This window comes from Echinops telfairi, unplaced genomic scaffold (assembly GCF_000313985.2).
Source record: "Echinops telfairi isolate 266 unplaced genomic scaffold, ASM31398v2 ScPeMD7_7427;HRSCAF=8465, whole genome shotgun sequence".
NCBI classification, from domain to species: domain Eukaryota; kingdom Metazoa; phylum Chordata; class Mammalia; order Afrosoricida; family Tenrecidae; genus Echinops; species Echinops telfairi.
The window spans coordinates 8,591,637-8,615,250 of NW_022111327.1; the positions used below are offsets into that span (position 1 = coordinate 8,591,637).

The 23,614-nt window shown below is 44.6% G+C and overlaps 1 protein-coding gene across 2 annotated transcripts in view; it reads right to left on the bottom strand.

Moving 5' to 3' along the window:
* Positions 1 to 23,614, bottom strand: part of DCX (doublecortin) — a 142,876-nt gene that overhangs the window by 22,597 nt on the left and 96,665 nt on the right. The window contains exons 4-5 of one of the 2 annotated variants that reach the window (XM_004710055.2): positions 19,320 to 19,422; positions 16,846 to 16,968 (exon numbers count right to left, since the gene is read on the bottom strand). In XM_004710055.2, coding sequence (XP_004710112.1) covers positions 16,846 to 16,968; positions 19,320 to 19,422 — 226 coding nt within the window. Of the gene's footprint in view, positions 1 to 16,830; positions 16,969 to 19,319; positions 19,423 to 23,614 lie in introns of both variants that reach the window. The other variant, XM_004710054.2, reaches the window with a different exon arrangement.

Below are 23,614 nucleotides of genomic sequence, written 5' to 3' on the forward strand. Positions count from 1 at the left end.
TTACCCTGGCCCATTCCTTTGATTTCTTGTTTCCCTCTTTTGGATTCTTCTCTCCCCCTTCGCCCAAGTGAATTTCTGCCAATCCTCTAGCCTATTGCTTCATGTTCTCTCCCTTGCCCTCCCCACCCCCTCGTAATTTCCAAAGTCTGTTCCCTTTGGTATGAAAGTCTCCTTCTTGTTTTAGATGAGAAAGCAGAGGCTTGCTGCAGTCAGAACGCAGGTCTCTCGGATGCTTACACTTTGTTGTTGGTTGTTGTTCTTTTGCCCTTCCTTTGTAAAAATAAAGTACCTCTGGGATGCCTTCCAGTGGCATCTTTCAGATGTGGGTGGGGACCAGGGAGCCAAGTGACAGAAAAAAGAGAAAGACATAGGAAGGCGGTTGGAGCAGACAGCAGCGCTTACACCCATGTGTCTGGGCATCTATCCTATTGGATCCTCTTTCGATTAGAAGGTTGCTTGCTTTCATTCTCTGAACTGACTGGATCCCACACACAAGGCTGGGCATGGAAGAGCGTCCTCTGAGAAGATGGTATTTCTGCCCTGTGTGTCACCCTCCTTGGCGGGTGCGCTTCAGCTATTCAGTGCAAGCTTGGCCCCTCACAGGCTTGGCTCCCTGGCTTCCCTCAGAATGGTTTTTGTCTGTTCTTGTTTCAGTTCTCATCTCAAGTGGGCAGGCTCTGTCAGCCTTTCCTGCCAAATGGAACTAGCCCAAGCAGGATGGCTGATGTAGCTAGATGACCAGAGACTGAAACGTACAGAGAGAAACTGGGTTCCAGGAGGGAGGCATAAGGTGGGGGTAGGATGTTCTGTCTCAGAGAAGGAGGAGAGAGTCCCCTTTCTAGAGTGGGGGGCCACGGGAAGCCTGTGGACAGCAGCCAAGGAGAACTGATGCTGACCTCTGAAACGGTGGAGTCAGAGCGTGCTGTTTTCCCCTGGCCTAGAGGCTGGCAACCAGGGAGGAGCTGCATGGAAGTGGTGCAGCAATGAAAGAGCTGTCTAGCAGTGACTTAGGCAAGTGAGTGTTCTTCTGGGCCCAGGTTTGCAAAGGAAGGAACAGGCCAGCCTGGCATGCGCTTTTTCTCAGCCTTTGTTGGGGAGCTGACCAGCTCAATGTTCATCCATTTAGTCCGACGCGAAAACCAAGCCTCTTGGTTGGGCTTGATGTCTTTTTTGAAATATGGCTCCCTGAAAGCAAGTCTAGTCTATTAAGAATAGACTAGAATAAGACTGTCAGAGTCCCCTGAATGACCGGACTAAGATTGCTAAAGTGCCTTTCAAAGCATTTGACAATCTGTAAGCTCGCCTGATTGACCTGATCACCCCAAGCTCTGGGGACTAGGAATGACTGGTTTACTGTGTCCACAGAGACATGCGACTCAGAGGGGCCCGGACTCGCTTAAAGGGTATAAACTCAGCTCCTCTACAATGGGTGGTGGCTTTAGGGATTCCCTTGAAGAATTCATTTCAAACTGCCCTTAAAATTAGCATATCAACCCCGGCCTCCCCCCCCCCACCACCCCCGTCCCCGGCCCTTTTAGGTTTGGTTCTCTTCTTTGTCTTCTGCAGAGGGGCCTCTCCGCAGACAAGTTGGCTACTTCTTCGTGTTTTCTTAAATTCGGAGGAACTCTTCTCCAAATGTATTTCCTCTAATTATCTTCCGCATTACTCAAATGTGTGAGAAAAACCTCCCTAAGGCCCGAGGGATCTCGCCAGACAATTCAGCCACTTTCCCCTCCAATAATGGCAGCACCAACGGGCTCCAACCCAGCAACAGTTGTGAGGGTGGCCCGGGAGCAGGCAGTGTTGGATAGATGACGGCACCGAACCACGGCAGCTAAGCTTTCCTTCAGAGTCGACCAAAGACACCCCCGTGTTTGTCCCTACGTACACAGAAAGAGGGTTTCTGGAAGGCAAGCCAAGTGGAAGCAAGGTGGTTTCAACTTCCTTCAGAGCAAGGCCAAGGAGACAGAACCTCTGGTTTTCACACGTTTAAGCCAAAGAGCTCCTGAACTGGGCGGCTGGATGGGTTTGGTTAACTCAGTGGTTCTCAACCTTCCTAAAGCCGCGACCCTTTCACACAGTTCCTCGTGTTGTGGTGACCCCTCAACCATAAAATTATTTTTGTTGCTACTTCATCACTGTCATTTTGCTACTGTTATGAACTGGTTGACCCCTGTGAAAGGGTCGTTCGACCCCCAGGTTGAGAACCATTGTGCTAACTACTTCTGCTTAGTGGGAAAGCTGCTGTTCTCCCCAGCTTGACCCATCAGGGAAGCCAGAACCGAGCGCCTGGAAACTATCCTTCACAGATTTGATCATCGGGTTGGCGCTTAGACCAAAGTAAATCAAAGGTTGCAAGACATTGTAGCTTGAGAAGATTGAATTTGAATTTTAAATCCATTCCCTCGAGCGTCATGGATGGCACGCGGCCATAAATCCTTGAAATAAGGAGCGTGAAGAGCCTTCCCTCTTGCAACACAAAGACGTGCATGCACGTCTGTAATGTTTTGACACACACGACTTTCCCTCCAGAAGACATCTGTAAAAGGGCTGATGGGAGTGCCAGGATTCCTTTCCCAGGCCTGACCATGCTGTCAACATTCCTTTGCTGTTGAAGGTGTTTTTTCTCTGAACATACGCTTCTGGTACAGCAAGCTTGTTATCAGAGATTACTCCTGATTTGACTGGGCAGCGGCTGGGACACATTGTCCTATCTTCGGTTGTGAAAAGAATACAAGCATCAGAATCAAACAGATAGGTTTCGAAACCTGGGCTCAGGCATTTCCAAAATGTTTGACCCTGGGCAAGTAGCTTAACTTCTGAACCTCAGGTTCCCATTTGTGCTGATGGGATCACAGCATGCCTATATCAACTGTTGTTCTGAGGACCACAAGATGGGCGGTGTCGAAAATGCTTAGCCATGGGCTGGCACATAAGAATGACTCAGTGAAGGTTATCTTCTCTTGGCATCACTCATAGCAATGCTCTAGGGCAGAGGGGACTGCCCCTGTGGCTTTCTGGGATTTAAATCTTCACAGGAGTAGAAAGCCCAGTCTTTCTCCCTCAGAGCAGTTGGTGGTGTCAAACTGACCATGCTGTTAGCACGCCGTCCAAGGTGGAACCCACTATGCCTATGGGTCCGGTGTGACTCAACGGCAGTGAGTTTTGAGTTTTTGATTAGTATTACCATCAGCATTACTAGAAATGGAAGGATATGACAAACTATGAGCAAACTATAATCAGGCAGTTCCTGTTTTATGCCCTATTCTAGTTACAACAAACCACACTCATGATTGTCTAGGGTTTTGTTTTTGTTTTTTTAATTGGGGGCTACATTTTGCCATTAGTAATATATACTAGATACAGTGTTGCAGCATGTAACTTGCTTTTGTTCTCACTCTCAGGTGTTTGTTCACTCAGAGGTGTTCAAAGACCGGATTTACAAAGATACTGATCAAAGGCAAAGATGATGAAAAACCAAAAACGCATTCTTCAACTTATTGCAAATCAACTTACAATGGAGTCATTAGAACAGAAATCTGTTTTATGTCGGGGACTACCTGTAATACATAAGCCCTGGGCTAAGCCATCCTCTTCCACGGAGGATGCTATGCCACTCTGTGCAGACTGGGAAGGAATCCTTGGGCCTGCAGTTCAAGGACTTATGTTTTCCTTAGTGAAGCCCATGATTTATGGTCCAGGCATTTGGCTGCCGTGTTCTCCTGAACAAAATCCAGGGCCCTTCGTTCAGTCTCTTCACAAACACAACCTGGACTCATGGAAGAATGTAGAGCAGGGGTAGGAACCAAGTGAAAACTGGGGTTGGGGGAAGAGACATGGGGTGGCACCATAGTAGAGGGATCAAGGGAAAGAGGTTGGGGGCAGGGATAAGACCCGAGAGTCTGTGGGATAATCTCGACATCACATAATAAGGGGACTGCAGTGGAAGTCATGTGGGAGATCCAGGAAAGATGCAACAACAGCATATGGCAAGAAGGAGCAAAGAGTGGAGTCAAATATATTGCTCCCTAAGAGGATGGTCATTTTATTGTCAGGCAGAGCCTCGGAAGGAGGACATCTGTTGGATTAGTTGACACATTGTATTTGACTCATATAAAAGTAATGGCCCAGTTGAAAGGTTGAGGCTGGAGGTGTAGAATGATGAGTCTCCTCCCTTTATTCTGACATCCCATATTCATCGCTACCTTTGTTCTTTTCTTCATGCATTTCCTCCTGCCAGTATTGGCCATCAATCCAAATACAGGAAGTCTTCCCTTAGTACCCTAATCCCTGAAGAGTGCTCTTTTGGGAACTCAAATAGCAATCACGGTCTCTCTCTGATTCATTTAGCATGTACACAAATCTTTGCCACGAACTCTTTATTTAGCAGTTCAGTGCAGGGATTAACATTGGGACTATGGAGTCAAGCTGGGTTCAAATCTCAGTTCTATCATTATGAGCACGTACTCTTAGGCAGGTCATTTAACCTTTCTGTGCCTCAGTTTCTTCATCTCCATAAATGGGAATAAGAATACCTTACCTTAGCAATAAATACATAGAAGAACCTTTGCCTGTCACCCAGAACCAAAAACTAAACAAACCAAGTTCACTGTTATTGAATCAGTTCTGATGCATGGCAACCCTGAAGGACTGTCCCTGTGGGTTTCCGAGGTTGCAAAACTTTATGAGAGCAGTATGTCTCATCTTTCTCCTGCAGAGCAGCTGGGGGGTTCGAACTGCTGACATGTAACCCACAACGCCGCCACCACGGCTTCTTAGCACATAGAAAACACTATGTAAATATTGGCACATAAACAAAAAACTCACTACCATCAAGTGGATTACAACGCATAGCGACTCTGTAGGACTAGGTAGAACTTTCCCTGTGGGTTTCTGAAATGCTAACTCTTTATGGGAGTAGAAAGCTTTGTCTTTCTCCCAAAGAGCAGCTGGGGCTTTAAAACTGCTGAGGTTTGCAAATGAATAAAACTGCAAATTGTATACAGACTGATCCTCCAATTAAATATAAGCTTCCTAGTTCCGGAAGGAGCCCTGTTGTGCTGTTATCTGTAAGGTCCAAAGTTCGAAGCCACCAGCGGCTCCATGGGAGAACGATGGGGCTTTCTGCTCCTGCCAAGAGTTACACTTTTGGAAACTCACAGGCACAGCTCCACCCTGTCCTATAAGGTCGCTAGGAGTCGGCATGGACTCAATGGCAGTGAGTTTGGTTTTTGTTATTGCAGGGGTGGGGGTGGGGGAGGGGCTTGATCTTATTGTTCCTTTTCCTCATAGCCTTTAGGACTAGTGATCACTCCACCATTTTAGAGATTCCATTGGCTTTAGGCCCAAGTCTCAGGATGGGGCTGGCTCACAGGATCCCTACTGGGGTGCTTCATGGCCCACATCGTGCTGCTTGCACCACTTCCTAAGCAGCTCTCCCGTAGCAAAGGGAAGGCTGCCTTTGATATAGGGTATTTCTTCCACTTACATTGTACATCAGCTATGGTTTTAGAAAGAATCTGATTTGGTGAGGGGGTTCAGGGAAGTTTCTCTCTTCCCACAGATTTTTCGAGGGCACCCCCTCCCCTTGTAATGACAGTAGGGGAGCCAAGAGAACACCTAGGGCAGAGCACTGGAAACAAAGGCACCTAATTACTCTTGGCGCTGTGCTCAATGTCACACCAAGAAAGGGACACAGACAGCAGTCCTACCCCTGGCCGTCCTCCCCAGTCTCCCTGCTGTGAGGGTGGGTGGAAAGAGAGAGAGGGAAAGGAAGCAGGGAAGTCAGGCTCCTGTACAGGAATCTTTGGATTGCTAAACCTGGAGATCCGGGAGTTTGCCTCAAGTCAGTGGAACACTGCAAGGTGTGCCTGCCTGGAGTTGAACCGAGCTTGCTCTTAGTCACTGGATAATCGGTGACATTCAGGAGACCAGAAGACATTGAACTTCTTTGGATCATACTTCTCCTAACAACTTTAGAACAAGAGAAAGGAAGAAAGAAAGAAAGAAAGAAAGAAGGAGAAAGAAGAAAAAGACGTGTATGGCTTTCCAACCTGATTTGTGGTGCTATTCTGAGAGACAACTGAGATAATGCTTTTGGAAATGCTTGGCAAAGTTGAGAGCATTTAATACACAGAAGGGATTGTCATCTTGAACCTCTCTTAGTTGGGGAGGAAAAGTGTTCTTGTGCTGCCTAATACAGAAACCACTAGTCACGTGTTGTTTTTGAACACTTCAAGTGTGATTAGTCAGAGCTGAAATGTCTGTAAGTATAAAATACAACCCATTCATAGAATGCAAATGATCTCATTAATACTTTATCATATTAGCTGCCATCTAAGATGCAATGATTGGTCTCTCCCAGTCCACAGGAAAAAAATAGGGAATAAAATCAAAGATTCAAAGAAACACTCCACAGAACTAATGGATCACTTGAACCACACAGCCTCTTGACGTGGAGACCAGTAGAACTAGATGGTGCCCAACTACTACTGTCCATCACTCTGATAATAACTACAGAAGTGAGAAAATTATACCAAAAAAATCAAAATCATGAAAAGACCAGACTTAGTGGTCTGAGAGATCCTACAGATCTGTAGCCCATAGACATTGTTCAAACCTGGAACCAAAGCGAACAATTACCCTGCTGAGGAGAATACCCCTCAGAGCAATTAATCAGCTGAGACCACAAGTGCATTGCTTGCCCCAAAACAAAGCTCAGGCGGCAGAGGTTGGCAGGACAAATGTATATACGGGCACAGGGAATCCTGGTACAATGTGGGAAGAGCGCTGTTAAAGAGAGGAGCAGAGTTGAAATTCTGGGCACCGGGTTTGTGAAGTGCTGCAGTTTACAGTGAGTGTCCTAAATCCATTTTTCAGTCTCCACATAGATTCAGTTTCGACTGAGTCCTTTTTTGACCACAGACTGGCAATGTGAAAGCATGTTTTGCCCTCGGGCAGAGTAAATTTGTTATGACTCCTCTGACCAGCCCAGGGACAGGCAATCTCACCCTCAGGAACTTGTCTGGGAATGCTCTTGATGGGATTTGGTGTACTAGGACCAGACAGTCATGAGTCATACCCTGACCTTGGTTAGAGGGCTCCGAATCAACCTTGTGAATTTTTCTTATCTGCAGTAGTATACCATTCTCCCAATCATGGTTCCTCTCCCACTCCTATGATCCCCTCCTGTGTCTGTGATGAATGAATCTGCTGCCAATCCCAACATTTTGCAAGCTTCCTTTGTTCTCCATGTCCTATTTGAGTAGCTGCACGAGTGCGAATTCTTGGACACCATCCTGGCCTCATACTGATGTTCCCTGTCATCTGAATGATTTGTCTCTGCTTTTTCTTGTCTTTGTCTTGTTTAGGACTAGCTACATGGGTCTCTAGAATTCTATTTGCCTTTAGGGTCTCCTTCTCCCTTAGCAAGGAGACCTGGCTGCATAGTGTTTTCATCGCAAGGTCAGCAGTTCGGAAGCACCAGCAGTTCCTTGGGGAAAAGTCAGGGCTTTCTACTCCCGTAAAGAACGACAGCCTTGCAAACTCACAGGGGCAGTTCGACCCTGTCCTGTAGGGTTGCAATGAGTTGGAAGGGACTCGATGGCAGGGAGTTTGGGGTTGGTTTTCCCTTAGAAACGAGCGCTAGTGGTGCAGCGAGTTACTCATTGTGCCAAGACAGCAGTTTGGACCTACCAGCTACTTCAAGGAAGAGAGCAAAGACTCTCGGCTCCCACCAAGATGTACCGTTTCACAAACACAAAGGGGGCAGTTCTAGAGTTCTGCCTGGTCCTACAGAGTGGCTATGAGATGGAATCGACTTCATGGCTGTCAGCTCCCCCATCCCCCACCCCCACAGGACAGGAGATAGTAACTAATGTCATGAAACAAAATGCATATAAATTGCTGACTGGAAAACAAATTTACTCCATAAATGTTCATCCCAAACCACAATAAATAACTGAAAAAAATGTTTTCTCTCATGATTACATGTTGACATGACCATACTTTGGATGTATTACATTTAATAAAGCAGATTATCAAATCCATTTCATATCTTTATTTTTATCTTTTTAATGTGGCTACTCAAAAATTTTAAATGACATAGGTGGTCTGCACTGTGGTCCACATAATATTTCTACTGGACAGTTTTGTTTGGGGAGGTCAGAATGGCTGGCTACTTTGGGCAGTCCATTGTGGCCAGTTTGGTTCAGGAGATATGGCTCTGAGATACAATTCCCCAGTAGAAACCCTGCCGTTTTGTGTTCCTCCCTGACACACGCTCACCACGCACACACTTTTCAAAGGCTGTATAATATCATGGGGAAGCCATTCTTGGATGTTTGGGAACAGGGCAGGTTTGACTTTCAGAAGTAGGTGTACATGGGTTGGGGAAGGTGGATGGAAAACACTGGGTTGCTACAACAAAGGTTTACTGTTGAAGGGGAGCAAACGAATGATCACATGACAGTGTGCTCAGCCTACCAGTGTGGGGAATTAGCTTTCTTGGTGGTTCCTTAAAAATTAAAAAAAAAAAAAGAAAGAAAAGAAAAGATCTCTTCCCAGCAAATAGCTGCTTTGTCCTTTCAATTCAATTCAATTCAATTGAGGGTAGTGACATAAAGGGGGCGGGGAATTAACACATTAACTGCTGCGATGGAAACAGAAAAGGGCACTGGATATTTCTTCTGCTGTAGCCATGCTTATCTTTGCCCATCAAAATTGCAAGTCCTGACTTAATCAAAATATTGCCCTGCATATACTTTCTTTACTCTCACGGGAGCCTTCTGGGCTCAGATTCTTGCTGCCTCCCTGAGTGTCACTATGAGGAGGCCTCGGTTCAATGGCAATGAGGTTTTGTTAGTTGGTTTGTTTTCCATGAGTCCCTTGTCCCGTTTAAAGGAGACATGGCTAATGCAACATATACTCTAAGAGACCATTAGCTCTGCCAAGTGAGAAAGACTTCCCTATCACAATACTATATACATGACTAAATCCTTCCTTAAATCAAGTTTAGGGTTTAGCAACAGATATTCCATTTAAGACAAACCTGATATTGGGGGAAGTGAGAACTTAGCTCAAAGGGAGTAAAGTAGAAACATTTTGATTTATTGATGGGGCAGAAGAGGAAAGAGATGATTTAACAACTAAGGAATCAAATTATGACAAAAATAACAGACCAAGTAGCATAAATGTACTAAACCTCAAGTAAAACTAAAACCAGATATTAACTAAACCATGAACTGGATCAAATATATATATACTTTAAAACCTAGCAAGCTTGATAAGACTGGATCGAGGTCTTTGGGCCTATATATTTTCTAATGAGCTGGAATATCAAAACATTTCTTTAACTGAACCTGAATGGAGCCAATGTTTCATTTGGTTTAAGTTCCTACTAAAGAGGAATATTTAGGCTTCCTTTTGCCTTTTAAGGAAGGTAGCTAAAATTCTCTGGAATTTTAATGGCCTGTCTTCCACAATCTTTGATTCATTTAAAGTTAAGGAAAATATATGAACCAATCAACAACGGGTCCTTGATCTCAGACAAGCTAACACTGGATGAAAACATGGTGGTACACCAAGGGGATGCAATAGAACAGCATGGGGAGCAGAGCAAGGAAGTCTGGGGAGCAGAGCAAGGAAGTCCCCAGGGAATACCAAAAATAGACTTTGGCGCCAAGGCACGGCACAAAATCAGACTCGACTGGAAAACACTCCTAAAGGCCAACAAACATTCCTTGAACTATATACAGGCTGTTCTTTTTTATATCATTGGTGGTTTTTTTTGTTGTTGTTATTGTTGTTTTGCTTCGTTTTGCTGCTTTGTTTTGCTCTGTCTTTTTTTGTGTGCATATTATTTTCTCTGCAGGTCTATCTAGATAAGATAGGCAGGATAAACAAGCTGGAGGAGAAAACAATGGACTGATGGTTCCAGGGGGACATGCGAGAAGGGGGAGGCAGGGGGAATGGAAGTGGGTGTTAACAAACCCAGGGACAAGGGAACAACAAGGGATCTAAAACTGATGGCGAGGAGGGTGTATGAGGCCTGGTATGGCTTGATGAAGGCCTATGTAACCGAGAGGAATTACTGAAACCCAAATGAAGGCTGAGCATGATAGTGGGACACAAGGAAAGTAAAAGGAAATAGAGGAAAGAACTAGGACGTAAAAAGCACTATAGAGGTCTAAATACAGGCATTTGCATATGTAAATATATTTATATATGACGATGGAGAAATAGATCAATATGCATTTATTTATAGGTTCAGTGTTAACATAGCAGATGGGCACTGGGCCTCTACTAAAGTACTCCCTCAATGCAAGAATACTCTGCTTTATTAAACTGGCATTCCATGATGTTCACCGTCTCTATACTTTCGCTGAAGACAAAGTGAGTGCATAAGCTAATGTGGTGAAGAAAGCTGATCATGCCTGACTATCAAAAATATAGCGTCTGGAGTCTTACAGGCTTGAAGGTAAACAAGTGGCCATCTGGCTCAGAAGCAACAAAGCCCACGTGGAAGAAGCATACCAGCTTGTGTGATCATGAGGTGTCAAGAGGATCAGGTATCAGGCATCAATTAACGGAAAATCATTTCATTGTGAATGAGGGGGAGTGCAGAGTAGAGGCCCAGAGCCCATTTGTAGGCAACTGGACATCCCTTTACAGAAGGGTTGCGGGGAGGAGACAAGCCAGTCAGGGTGCAGTGTAGCACCGATGAAACAAATGAACTTTCCTCTAGCTCTTTAATGCTTCCTCCTCCCCCACTGTCATGATCCCAATTCTACCTTACAAATCCAGCTAGGCCAGAGGATGTACACTGGTACAGATAAGAGCTGGAAAGACAGGGAATCCAGGACAGGTAAACTCCTCAGGACCAATCATGAGAGTAGTGATACCAGGAGGCGAAAGGGAAGATGGGGGGAGAAAGGGGGAACAGATCACAATAGACATATAAAACCCTCCCAGGAGAATGGAAAACAAGAAAGTGGGTGAAGGGAGACAGTGGTCGGTGTAAGACATGAAAAAAACAATGTATAAACTATCAAGGGTTTATGAGGGAGGGAGGGTGGGGTAGGGGGGAAATAAGCTGACACCAAGGGCTCAAGTAGAAAGAAATTGTTTTGAAAATGGTGATGGCAACATATGAACAAGGGTGCTTGACACAATGGATGTATGCATAGATTGTGATAAGAACTGTAAGATTCCCCAATAGAATGATTTTAAAAGAAAGAAAGAATGAAAGAAAGAGCAATCTCCCTCTCTCAATAGAGTTTTAAAATCATTACCATGGGCTAATCAAAGACAGTATAAACAGAAGGCCCTTATGCTCTAGGGAGATGATTGATAAGATTCTCTACTATCAATTAACAAGGAACTCTCTAAGGTGAACCAGAGGCAGATAAAAAACAAATTCTGGAATGGATTTTGGGCTTGCACTTAGTCCTAGCTCCAATCTGAGAACAATTCATTTTTATGACATGGCCCTGCTCAATACTTGCCCTCCTGAAGAAAACACAGAAGATATGGCTGCTAATAGCAAAATGGGGTGAAGGAATTAGATGGTGCTCAGCTATCAGTTAGGCATCTGAGGAAGTGAGATTTCAACTAAGTCCACATGGAAGAAGCACACCAACATCCGTGATCCAAGGATTGTCTGAAGGAGGGAATAGTACCAGAGCTTAAACTGTTAGATTATGGTGTGCAGAAGGCTATGGATGGGAGTGGATGCCCCAAATGAATTTGCAGGATCTACACAGGGACTAAGCCTCTGGTGATTTCCCTCTAACCATAATTGAGGGATGGGACTAGCCTGGTGATCAGACAGAGGATTGGAGAGACTACATTAAAATGATGAATCGGACTGGAATGCTTAAAACTTTGTCACTTGATAGCCCCGCTGATACACTTTGGGCTTAATCTGATTTTTAATATTTTCTGTGTTCTTGTTCATCTTGGGGTTTATCTCTCTTGTATTTTGTCATTATGGGTAGCCTTCTTGAATCTTGTTATGTATTTTTCTATGTTTCTCAGTGTATGAAACCCAGGACAGGTGAATCCACAGATAGCAACTAAAAAAAGGGTTCCTGGGGTGTATGGAGGGGGAGGTAGGGATTTAAGGGGGAGCTAATATCAAGGAATCCAAGAAGGGAAAAAAATGGTTTGAAGCTGATTGCTGTAGCAATTGTAAAACACTGTTTGATACGATTGAACCATGCATTCTATGATGTGTAGATTAGGTCCTAATAAAATGGTTTGGTAAAATAAAGGCACAGAAGGGGCCAAGAATGTTATTCCATCCAATATCATTGTTGTTTGTTTAAGTGCATATTAACCTGCATATTTCCCTTGTTAGCAGCTCAGGAAAAAATAGTGTTTAACATGCAATCCTTTCTTCCTAAATCTCGAGTGTTTAGATGCAAAACAATGTGTGCCAATGGAAAAATCTGCATTGTCTATACTCATCCTTCTGTTAATGTGACTCTGATCCTGTGGAAGCTATAACCTGACTGTAAAATCTAAATAATTCACAACAATGGAAAATTCTGACCCCTAGACACATGTAAATTATGTCTTGTCCCAAAGAGGAAAGCAAGGCTTAAAGAACGTAACATACTTTCTCTAAAGTCACAAAGCTAGGAAGACGGGTAACTGGCCTGCTCAGAGATATGTCCTCTTCTCGTCCTTCATATCCGCCTCACCTCCCAGCTCGTGGGTAGGAGTTGAAGTGGGTATGTCAAACTCAAACTTTCCCTAAGGTACTATGTTGCCAGAGACCAGCTTTGCCTTTTGGGACTGGTGTCTGAAAGGATGCCTTGATCGAGCTCTAAACAAATTGCCACGGAATGGAGAAGTTCATGTTCCACGGACTCCCCCCTGCAACCCTTTGTAATTGAGATCGTGTGGCGGCTCTAGACACATCATCTGAGATGAACCCAGGCACTCTAGAGGTGGTCATGAAGGCTATCTAGGCTACCCTTCGTTTTTGCTCATGAACTGTTTGAAATGAAGATTACAGTTCTGTCTACTGCAAACAACATTTTTGAGAGTTTACTGCCAGGGAGCAGGAGCTGTTTGTAATTGTGATACTGACTAAAGACAGTCCCTCCCCCCTTTCCCTCTCAAATTGGTTGCTGTGTTTATATTGCGAAAGAGGTGACGTTGTGGAGGAGTGAGAGCAGATTGCTTCCCTAAGCCTGGGTTGGGATCTACTATAATTCCTTACACTTTGAAAAATATTCATTAAGTCCTTCTGCACTGCTGCTATCGCTAATCTTTTTTCAGGCAATGAGATACATATTCTGTAAAAGGGAGAGGTATTCAGTACATAGCATATTGGAGATAAATGACCTGGGGGAAGCATTCAACTACTGGCTGAAAGGTTGACGGATCAATCCCACCCAGAGGTGCCTTGGAAGATTGGCCTGGAGATCTACTTCTGGACAATCGCAGCCTTGAAAACCCTATGGAGCAGTTCGACTCTATATCCATAGGTTTCCAGGAGGCAGAAACAATCCCATGAGAACGAGCAAAAACAACAAAACGATGTTTTATTATACGTGGTTGTGGTCATGTGTGCTAGGTAAGTTCCAGTGGAAGACATTCTGAGAAGATAATCTATTGCCTTCAAGTTGCTGCCACCTGAGCATTTCTAACCAGTGGAGGTTGTGGCAGTGTAAAAATCGGAGCACCACAAGGAAGAGATGAGCCAGTCAGGGTGCAGTATAGCACTGATGCAACATACAACTTTCTTCTAGTTCTTTAATGCTCTCCCCACCCGCAACTATCATGACACCAGTTCTACCTTACAAAAATCTGGCTAGACCAGAGGATGAAAACTGGTACAGATAGGAGCTCGCAACACAGAATCCAGGACAGATGAACGAACCCCTCAGGACCAATAATGAGAACAGTGATACCAGGAGGGGAGGGGAAGGTGGGGGAAGTCAGGGGGAACCGATCACAATGATCTACATATAACCCCCTCTCAGGGGGTCGGACAACAGAAATGTGGGTGAAGGGAGACATCGGTCAGTATAAAACATGAAAATATAATAATTATAAATTATCAAGGGTTCACGAGGGAGGGTGGGGGAGAGAGGGAAAAGATGAAGAGCTGGTACCAAGGGTTCAAGTAAAAAGAAAATATTTTGCAAATGATGATGGCAACATATGTATAAATGTGCTTGACAATGGGTGGATTGTGATAAGAGCTGTCCGAGCCCCCAATAAAATGATTAAAAATAAAAATAGAACCACAGAGCCTTTGATATCTTCTCTGCCTGAGGTGGCATTTGATTCTTTTCTCTTTAAGTATGGGCTAGACTTAGTGTCTGCTTCAGTGACTAGAACGAAGCTGAGGGGATTGTGTGCAGCTTCAGATACTAGGTCATAAAAGGCCCTGCATTTTCCATCTTGTTTATTCTCTTGAATCCCTGGCTCAGGGATGGGAGGGTGGCATTGGGTGGATATTGCCAATAGCCAAATAAACCAACCATTTTGGAAGTGGATCCTTCTGTCCCAGTGGGATCTTCAGATCACCGAAGCCCCTGTCAATATCCTGACAGCAACCATATGAGCGACCCTGAGCCAAAGCACCAAGTTCCACGGCTCTGGAATTCCTGCCCCCACCCTCCAAAACTGTGAGATGATAAAGGGTTGATGTTCGAAGCCACTGAGTTTTAGGAGAGATGGTTTCACAGTACAAGCTAATCAAGACTGGTTAGAAGTCTCAGAAACAGCCAGCGATGTTTCTGAGAAAGGCTTTGCTAGGGGACTGCTTGCTTGCTGCTGCCGTTTATGTATCTGTTTGGATACTGAGGAACTGGCCAACTCATTTCATTTTCCATCCCAGTGTGAAAACCGGGGTCTTTTGTCATTTCAGCAATATGGACCTGCTTAGATCCCTTGCTATTCTGCACACTCAGCCAAAATATCACCAAAGGACATGCATTTTTCCCTTCCTCAACAAAGATTGCTTCATGTTCGTTGGCTCTCCAGCATGATGCGAAGTGAAGAATGAGGACGTAAAGACAAACGGGACACTTTGCCTCAAAGGGCTCAGTATGTAGTGGGGGAAGTTGACTGGTAAACACATACTTTATACCACCAGTGTGATAAATGTTTCTCCAGAGATAAGAACATGCAATTTCATTGTATTGCAGAGGTTTGAGAGGTGCATAGGAGGTTTCAGGCAAAGAAGAATGGTAGGGAAAGGGGAATGCATTCCAGATTGGGGCAGGGGCAAGGGATGCAAAGTCAATGAAAACTACTAGATGTAAATCAAGCTGATTCTTATTTAAGCTTTTACTGAGGATGGAAATCTTTACAAAAGCAGATAGTCTCCTCTTTTCTCCTTCCATGACGCTGGCTGGTGGATTTGAAATAGAAGATCAATACTTAACCCACTGTGCCACAAGGACATAGGACAAATTTGGGCTGTCCTTTAACACTTCAGTTCGCCCTGCCTGAGGCTAAAGGGATGGTTAGTGATAGACATTGTCCTGTCAATGTGAAGCAGGCCAGATAGGCTCCTGTTCTAGGGAAAGGGAATTTCAAAGCTATCAGAAACCTCGGGCTGCTCAAGCTTCCCTGGGTGGAAGAAGAGATCAAAGCCCCTTCTGCTCTTTCTCTGAGACTCTCAGGTTAGATGAATTCTCATGGTGAACCCTGAGCTGCAGGAAGAGAGAATGCATAAGTCTTCTGGACCGGATCATTTCTTTTGAGTGAAAAACTCAAATTGCCTAAGAGTCCATTAGGGAACCCTGGTGGCATTGTGGGCTACAAATTGTGCCGTGAACCGCAAGGTCAGAAGTTCTAAACCATCATTCACTTCAAGGCAGATAGATGAGGTTTTTCTACTTCTGTAAAGAGTTATAGTCTTGGACACCCACGAGGGCAGTTCTACCTTGTCCTATCGGGTCGCTGTGATTTAGAATTGACCTGATGGCAGTGAGTGTTCTTGGTTTTGAGTTCACTAAGCATTTGGACTTGGATTTCTTTAGCATTTTATTGGTAAAAACATTTGCTGTACACACATGGAAAACATTGCCTTTTAGAGCAGTGCTCCTCATAGTGCAGATCCAAGACAAGAGTAGGAGCTGGTGTTAGAATGTCAATCAACACACTGCTACTTGAATAACATTGTGCTATGAAAAGAAAAACTCAGCTGAGCCAAATGGTTTGCTCCGAGGCAGTTGGCACAAGCTCCCAACCTCACCACAAACTGATAACAAATAGTTTATGGTTTGGCAGTGGTCCATGGGCCACATTTGAGTAATACAGTTTTAGATCACCCACTATCTACTGAATAAAATCCTATATGACAAATCTCTTGGATTACTTTCAGAACTTGGTCTGTGTTTTCTTTTCTCCTTGTACAAATGATGTGATTTATGTGGTTTCCCTTTTTGTTTGGGCTTCTAGGAAATTCAGAGTCAAACGTGAAGTTCAAGGGCAATAACTAAACTAGGTAGAAACTGTTGAATGGCACTATATGCCTTCTTGTTTTTTCATTCTGCTCTTCTTGTTTAATTTCTCATTTCGTTCTCTCTTGATGATATCAGTGAGGATGACGATGATGACAACCACGAAACAAGCATTACAGCAAGCATGGCAAATAGACCAGGCTTCTGATCCGCATCCATTTCAATAGAATCAGAACTGTGGCTGTATCTCCATGACCCCATATAAGTGTACCTGTTTTGTTCTCAGAATTGATAGAATTGGTATCAGGGAGACACAGTGCTGTTCATGAGAAACTCATTCCTCTGCATGCACAGGACATCTGTCTCCATAAGCGTGCACAGTTAGAAGAAGGCCACTCACCGTCTTGGTCGTTACCTGAGTCAGCTGGAGACTTGCTCCGACGCATAGGACCAGGGCTCTTGGCTGAACTCTTCTGGGGTGTTGGGGATGCCTTTGGGCCAGCTGTGGCCGATGGGTTTCCCTTCATGACTCGGCATTCTGAAAGAAAAGCACATAAACAGCTCAGTAGAGCCAGGGAAGAACCGAGGCCTCTGGGACTTGGAATAGCTTCCATAGACCCAACACCTAAATGGCCTAAGTGGCTCTCAGTGTCAAAAGGAATGATCGCTCTGGGGAGGGATGCAGAAGACACACTTTCAAAAGTCACCTGGTCTAAGCCAAGTGTTTAAATTTCTAGATTATGGAAACAAAAGGAGGAATTCCAAAGCAAAGTAAGCTAGCAATTCAACAGCAAACCCAGTCAGTCGTGTACCACCTAGCCATGCCACAGCCCAGCACTTGCTGCCATAATTTTAATTAATTTGATCTTAATTCATTTCCATGGAGAAGAAATAGACAGCTCAGAGTTTGGGGCTATGAAAATAAGTAATTTAATTCTGAGTAGTTTATAAGAGGGGTAGAGAGTTAGGATTTATTGTTGTCTTGTTATCATGCGTTGTTATTGGCACTTTGTGAATGTCATGTCATTTCATGTTATATGAGCATCGCCATCCTCTCGCAGTTCTTTTCTGTTTCCAACACACACGATCATAATTGCGGGGGCAGTGGGCTGAGAGCTGGGTCGCCAATGGAAAGATTGGCAGGTCAAACCCACCAGTGGCTTTGCAGGAGAAAGGTGAGGCCTTTGCAGGAGAAAGATGTACAGCCTCCGAAACCCTCCAAGGCAGTTCTCCTCTGTCCTACAGGGTCACATGGAGTAGGAACCAACTCAGTGACAATGGGTTCATGCTGATGTCATGAATCAACTCTGCCACTCAATTTATAGAAAGCTTGTGTTGTGTGCAAGCAGCTGTCAAATGTCCCTGCCACTTGTCCTAACCCTAGTCTGGTGCATCTGAAACACTGTCTCGATGCAGGCCAATCAGCATCCCCTGCTTTGTAGGATGAATCTGGACATGGATGCTCGATGCTGTTGGGTTGATTCTGACTCATGGCAACCCCCTTGTTACTGAGTCGAACAGGTGCTTCATAGGGGCTTCCATGGGTGATTTTTATTTGGAGCTAGATTGCCACATGTGTCTTCCAAGACCCCTTGAGGTAGACTCGAATCTCTAGTGAGCAGCCTAGGCATTAACGGTTCAGATCACCCAGGGCCTTGAGCACTGATAGTGATAATTGACTAGGAGAAGTAAATTAGGAGGTGGTGTCAGGAGAAGAATTACACTCATTTCTTGATGAGGATACTAAGCACTTTCATCTCTTGTTTAGGGATGGACAGCAAAAGCGTCAAAGCACACGGCTAGAATCCAGCTCTCCTGAGTCTGTCATGTGCTTTCTCCATGACAATTTTCTTGATGCTCAACGTGTAACCCAAAAAGCTAGTTAGGGCTTAGGACACTTTCATGTTGCCTCCCACTTAAAGGTGTATGGCCATATCAATTATCCAAAAATATTAGAAGATTTGTGCTCATCCATTGAGTGTTGTGGAAACCTGGAATAATCTGAAGGCTCTTTTCTGAGTCTCTCCCCTCTTGTTTGGGTTGACTACGAATCATTTTCCACTTTAGTGATCAGGCCCCAGGCTGGGACCGGAGACGGTGTGGGAAATTGGAAATTGCCTGGAGTTGGTTTAGCTACTTCATGGTCATTTTCCTTCTCAGAAGGAACACAGCAAAAAATGTCACCTCCACCAGGAAATTGGTGACTGGAGTTGTTTATAAAGCTTCTACTAGCGAGAACACTATGGTTTTTCCCACACTCCACTCCTCCTAAGTAGCCACATGTATCAGATGTGTCTTTCCAGGATGGTCACATCCCAACCTGAGGCAATTCACCATTAACTTACACAGGGACCTTGGCCTCAAGGCCAAGGAGATGGGCAGATATCCTGCTCCTTCCTGGGATGAACAGTCTCCTGAACCACATAGCCCAGTGAAATGGAACAGTAAGTCCAAAGGTGGGGAAAGCGAAAACTCTTGACACCGAGTACAATAAAATGTTGACACTAAATGTTTTAAAAATATGCCTAACAGCTGGAAGGTGTCGACAGGAAACAGGTATGAGGATGCTATCCCTACAGTTTCAATTGCACATACGATCTCTGTGCACCTGTCAGCCCATGTGGCATAAGACGTGGTTCTGGAAATACAGCCACTATTGAGGCAGGTGTGGTGGGTTTTATTGCATCTGGAGGTTGGGCATCTGGGATCCTCAACCTTTCTCGTAGTGAGCAACCTATGTGTCCCAAGTGTGCAGGATACAGGTGAGAAAAACTGCCCTTGAGGAACCCTGCATGGAGGTTCTCCAGATCTTATGGATCCACCCATGGAAACCCCAGGGGATGGACCCAGAGAGGCCACAGATTGATGGAATCCACAGGTTGTCCTTACCATTTTCATCCAGGGAAAAATCATCTTGGGCGTAGCGAAATTTTTCAGGACCACAGGCAATAAACACATCATCATCACCAAAGAAGTCGTGGAGACAGGTAACCTATAGAGAAAGCAGAAGCAGAAATACTTGTTTGCCATTGGAGGATCTTGTGACAATGAACCGAACACTATGTTGACAGCGGAAAAACTTCACTTGTCTGCCATTATTTCCAGCCAACATAGAGATCCCCCACCCCCACTTTTCAAAAAAAAGAATACCTACCACATTCAGTCTGTAAAATGGCCATCAAAAAACTCAAACTCCTTGCCATCGAGTCAATTCCACCCCACAGTGACCCTATCGGACAGAATAGAGCGAGCCCCCTGGGTTTCCAAGACTGGAACTCAGTGCAGGAGTAGAAAGCCTTCTCCTCCTGGGAATAGTCCAACGTGTCACCTACTATGCCTCTAAGGCTCCGCAATTGTCCACAAATCCAACAAATAAAAGCCAAACTCACTGCTGTCGAGTCGATTCTGACTCATAGAACAGGGTAGAACTGCCTGGGTTTCTGAGACTAGAACTATTTATGGGAGTAGAACCCCCCCCCCCTCTCCTGAAGATCAGATGGTGGTTTTGAACCACTATACCACCAGGGCTCCTAGTGAGAGATTATATATTGAGGGCTTACTTACTGGGGATCATTGTCTTTCAGTGTGGCCCATTGTGTTCACTGTACCAAGATTATGATTGAGACCATCTCCACATGGGATGGGGAGCCCTCCCTCTGAAGACAAAGTCAGCAGGTAAATAATGCTACAAATATCATCTTTTCGGAGTGTTCCAAAGTCAGGGTGGTCCTTACCTAACACTGGGGCCAAAGGTCTAGGCTGAGGCTGATGAGAAAGAGCTGAAGCGCATGGTTAGTAAGGCACTGTGGCTTACCAAGAAAAAAAGTCCTCTCTTTGGCATGAGTTCTCAAAGAAGGATTACATTCTAAACTGCTCCTTTGGGACATCCCAAAATTGGACTTGTGCTAAAAATTGGCTAAGAACCTGGTATTGATCCATAATACTGTGTCTCTCTATGGAGCCCAGAGTGGGAAACTGGGCAGACCCCTTCAGACTTTATCAAGAGCAGCGGGCCCCCATTGGGGCTCTGCTGTAAAAGCCATGTTCCCAGGATCTCTCCTGCCCTCTGAAGCCCGATGCATTGCCTCTTCTCCACAATAGAAAGGCAGACTTCTCAACCCCTTTTCTGGACAAAGAAACCGGGGTCCTTGGGAAAGCATATTGCTCTCTGTAGTCTCCTCACTTCTCGCTGTTCACAATTACATCTGTTAATTAGGCCAGCACATCAGGGAAACCCCAGGAGAAACCAGCGTCAAAACATGCTTATCCCAATCCATAGCTCGAGAGTGTTCCAAGCCTCTAATTGTTTTAAGCTTCCAGTTTCAGCTGCCAGCAGTGGTTTTCCAAAGGCAGCGTGCTCACAAACTAACAACAGCTTGCTGGGTGCAGAGGGTAATATGTTACATTTGAAAAATGTTTATATTAATAACAGCATCCCCCACCCAGGGCCTATTCAATTCTTGTTCTCCCAGCCAAATTGATTGTAAGCCTTACACAAAGGGAGAGATGCTTAACGAGTATCCCCATTGTCTCAGCCCTCCAATCATCCAGGAGATGTTAAAAGAAGGGAGGAAAACTTGGAGGACAGCCAGGGTCGTTCCCATGAAGCCTCTGCTGTGGGTCTTGGCCTCATCAAATAGGCCAACACTCTTCTTCAGCCCCTTGTCCCTCACCTATTTATTCTATAAACATGTAATGACAATCAGAGCTCCTCTAATTGAAAGATTTCCCTGTGAGACCCACTCTGCTAAGTACTTCAATTCATCATCTCATTTCACCCTCACAACAAGCCCTAGAGGCAGGCCTTATTGTCGTCCCTATTTTACAGATAAGAAAACTGAGGCGTGGAGACACTAAGTACATTATCCAAGTAGAAAGTGGTTGAAGTCAAATGAACTCCGATCCATATGACTCTAAAGCCTGTGTTGTTAAAACCCCTCCCCCACTCCCAGCAAGGAAAAAGCACTTATGCTTACTTCACTGGGGATACAAAGGTAAACAAGACTGAAGCCCTGAATGCATGGAGCTTGTAATCTGATGGGGTGAGAGACATTGAAACAGAGCATTTCAATTTAGGTGTGTGCTAGGATCTAGGGGCACCGTTGATGATCATATTCAAGTGTTGCAGTTGTTGGCTGCACTGCTAGTGCTTTCTTTATATATAATTTTATTGGGGGCTTGTACAACTCTTATCACAATCCACACATACATCCATTGTGTCAAGCACATTTGTACATTTGTTGTCATCATCATTCTCAAAACATTTGTTTTCTACTTGAGCCCTTGGTATCAGCTCCTGAGTTTTTCCCTCCCTCCCTGCTCCCCCCTCCATTATAAACCCTTGATAGTTTATAAATTATTATTATTTTGTCATATCTTGCACTGCCTGATGTCTCCCTCCACCCACTTTTCTGTTGTTCTATAAGCATCCTGAATATTGCCCTGTTCGCAGATACAATTGCAAAGGATATATGGCTTTGAACCCTACTAAAGACTGCTCCCTACATCTTGGACCTTGGCTCAGGAAAAGTTGGAGGCACTAATGTTAATATATCTCTGTACCTCAGAATTTATTGCCTCTCGTGACTTCCTTGACCTTGAAGATCACAGCCATACTTTCTTGCTTAAGGCTGCATTTGGACCCTCATGGGGTCAATGCTGGTTTTAGTTTGGGCGGTGAGCAAGGAAACGCTCATCCACAGGCACCCCTTAAGGAATTTGCATCCTTTCAAAACAGCCTTGTTTCAAGACGTTCGTTTGTATTCACCTGGTCGTCCACATTAGCTCCCAGGTTTTCTGAATGTGAAGGACAAGTTTATCCCTTCCTCTATATCTCTTCAGAGCCCTGGAGGCATAGTGGCTATAAGTTGGGCTGTGGTCCACAAGGTCTAAAGTTCAAAACCACCACTGGTTCCACAAGAGGAAGATGGGGCTTCCTACTCCTTTTTAGAGTTATAGTCTCAGAAACCCACAGGGATAGTTCTATGGCGTCACCATGAGTCATATTTTTTAAAATATAAATCATTTTATTGGGGGCTCATACATCTCTTATCGCAATCTATACATTCATCCATTGTGTCAAGCACATTTGTACATATATTGCCATAATCATTTTCAAAGCATTTCTTTCTACTTGAACCCTTTATATCAGCTTCTCATTTTTCATCCTCCCTCCCTCCCTCCCTCCCTCATGAACCCTCGATAAATTATAAATTTTTATTTTCATAATTTACATCATCCGCTGTCTCCTTTCACTCACTTTTCGAAACAGCGATCCTTAAAGAAAAAAACTGAACTGAAAATGAAAATATAAATCCAAACCAACTCCTGCCCTCCAGTCATTTTCAATTCCTAGGCTTGGCAACCCACAGGGTAGTTCAAGTCTGTCTTCCTGCGGAGTTCCTAGGAAATCAACTAACAGCTCTAAAATATTTAGTATGGACTTCAGACCACGACCTTCCATATAGAAGACACAGAGCACTCCTTTGTGAAGTATTTGTAGACCTTGCTTCCCTAGAAGAAAGTCCCAAAGCTCAGAAACAGCCCCATGTCGGATACCCTGCTATCAGGTGACAGAACCTTCGGAGATGCTCTGAGCATGTCTATGACAATGACCCACTCTCCTGAAATCTCAAGCCTCGCTACCCCGAGTCAGGCATTAGGAAAAGTATTTGGATAACCTCTCCTATGGGGAGCTTCTAAGAAAGGCGAAGCTGCCCATGCTTCTGACAAATTCACGATGCTGTGGCTGGTTTGAAACACATTCGTTTTGCAATCCAGCTGCTCAGCATCAGGTTTCATGTGTGACCTCACCCTGCAGACAAATGCACATCACGCATGGAGCTACCCAGCTTTCCCAGATACCTTAGCTATTTAGACATAGCAGGCCTCTTCTTTGTTACAAATGCCAAGAAACCAAAGTAATTGCCATCAAGGGTGAGTTTGAACTGCTGACCTTTTAGTGAGCAGCCGCACACTTAACCCACCATGTCACCTGGAATCCTTTCTTTTTTATGGGGCTGGGAAAACCAGAACAAATTCCATTGTCCATATGAGGTCCCCCAAGGCACAGAGAACTGATGTGAATCAAGGAAACGAAACTGGCTCCTGGAGAATTGAGACTAGCACCCGTCTTGCTTCCCTTCAGGACATTTACTGTCTTTCTCTTCTCGGGACTTCAGGAC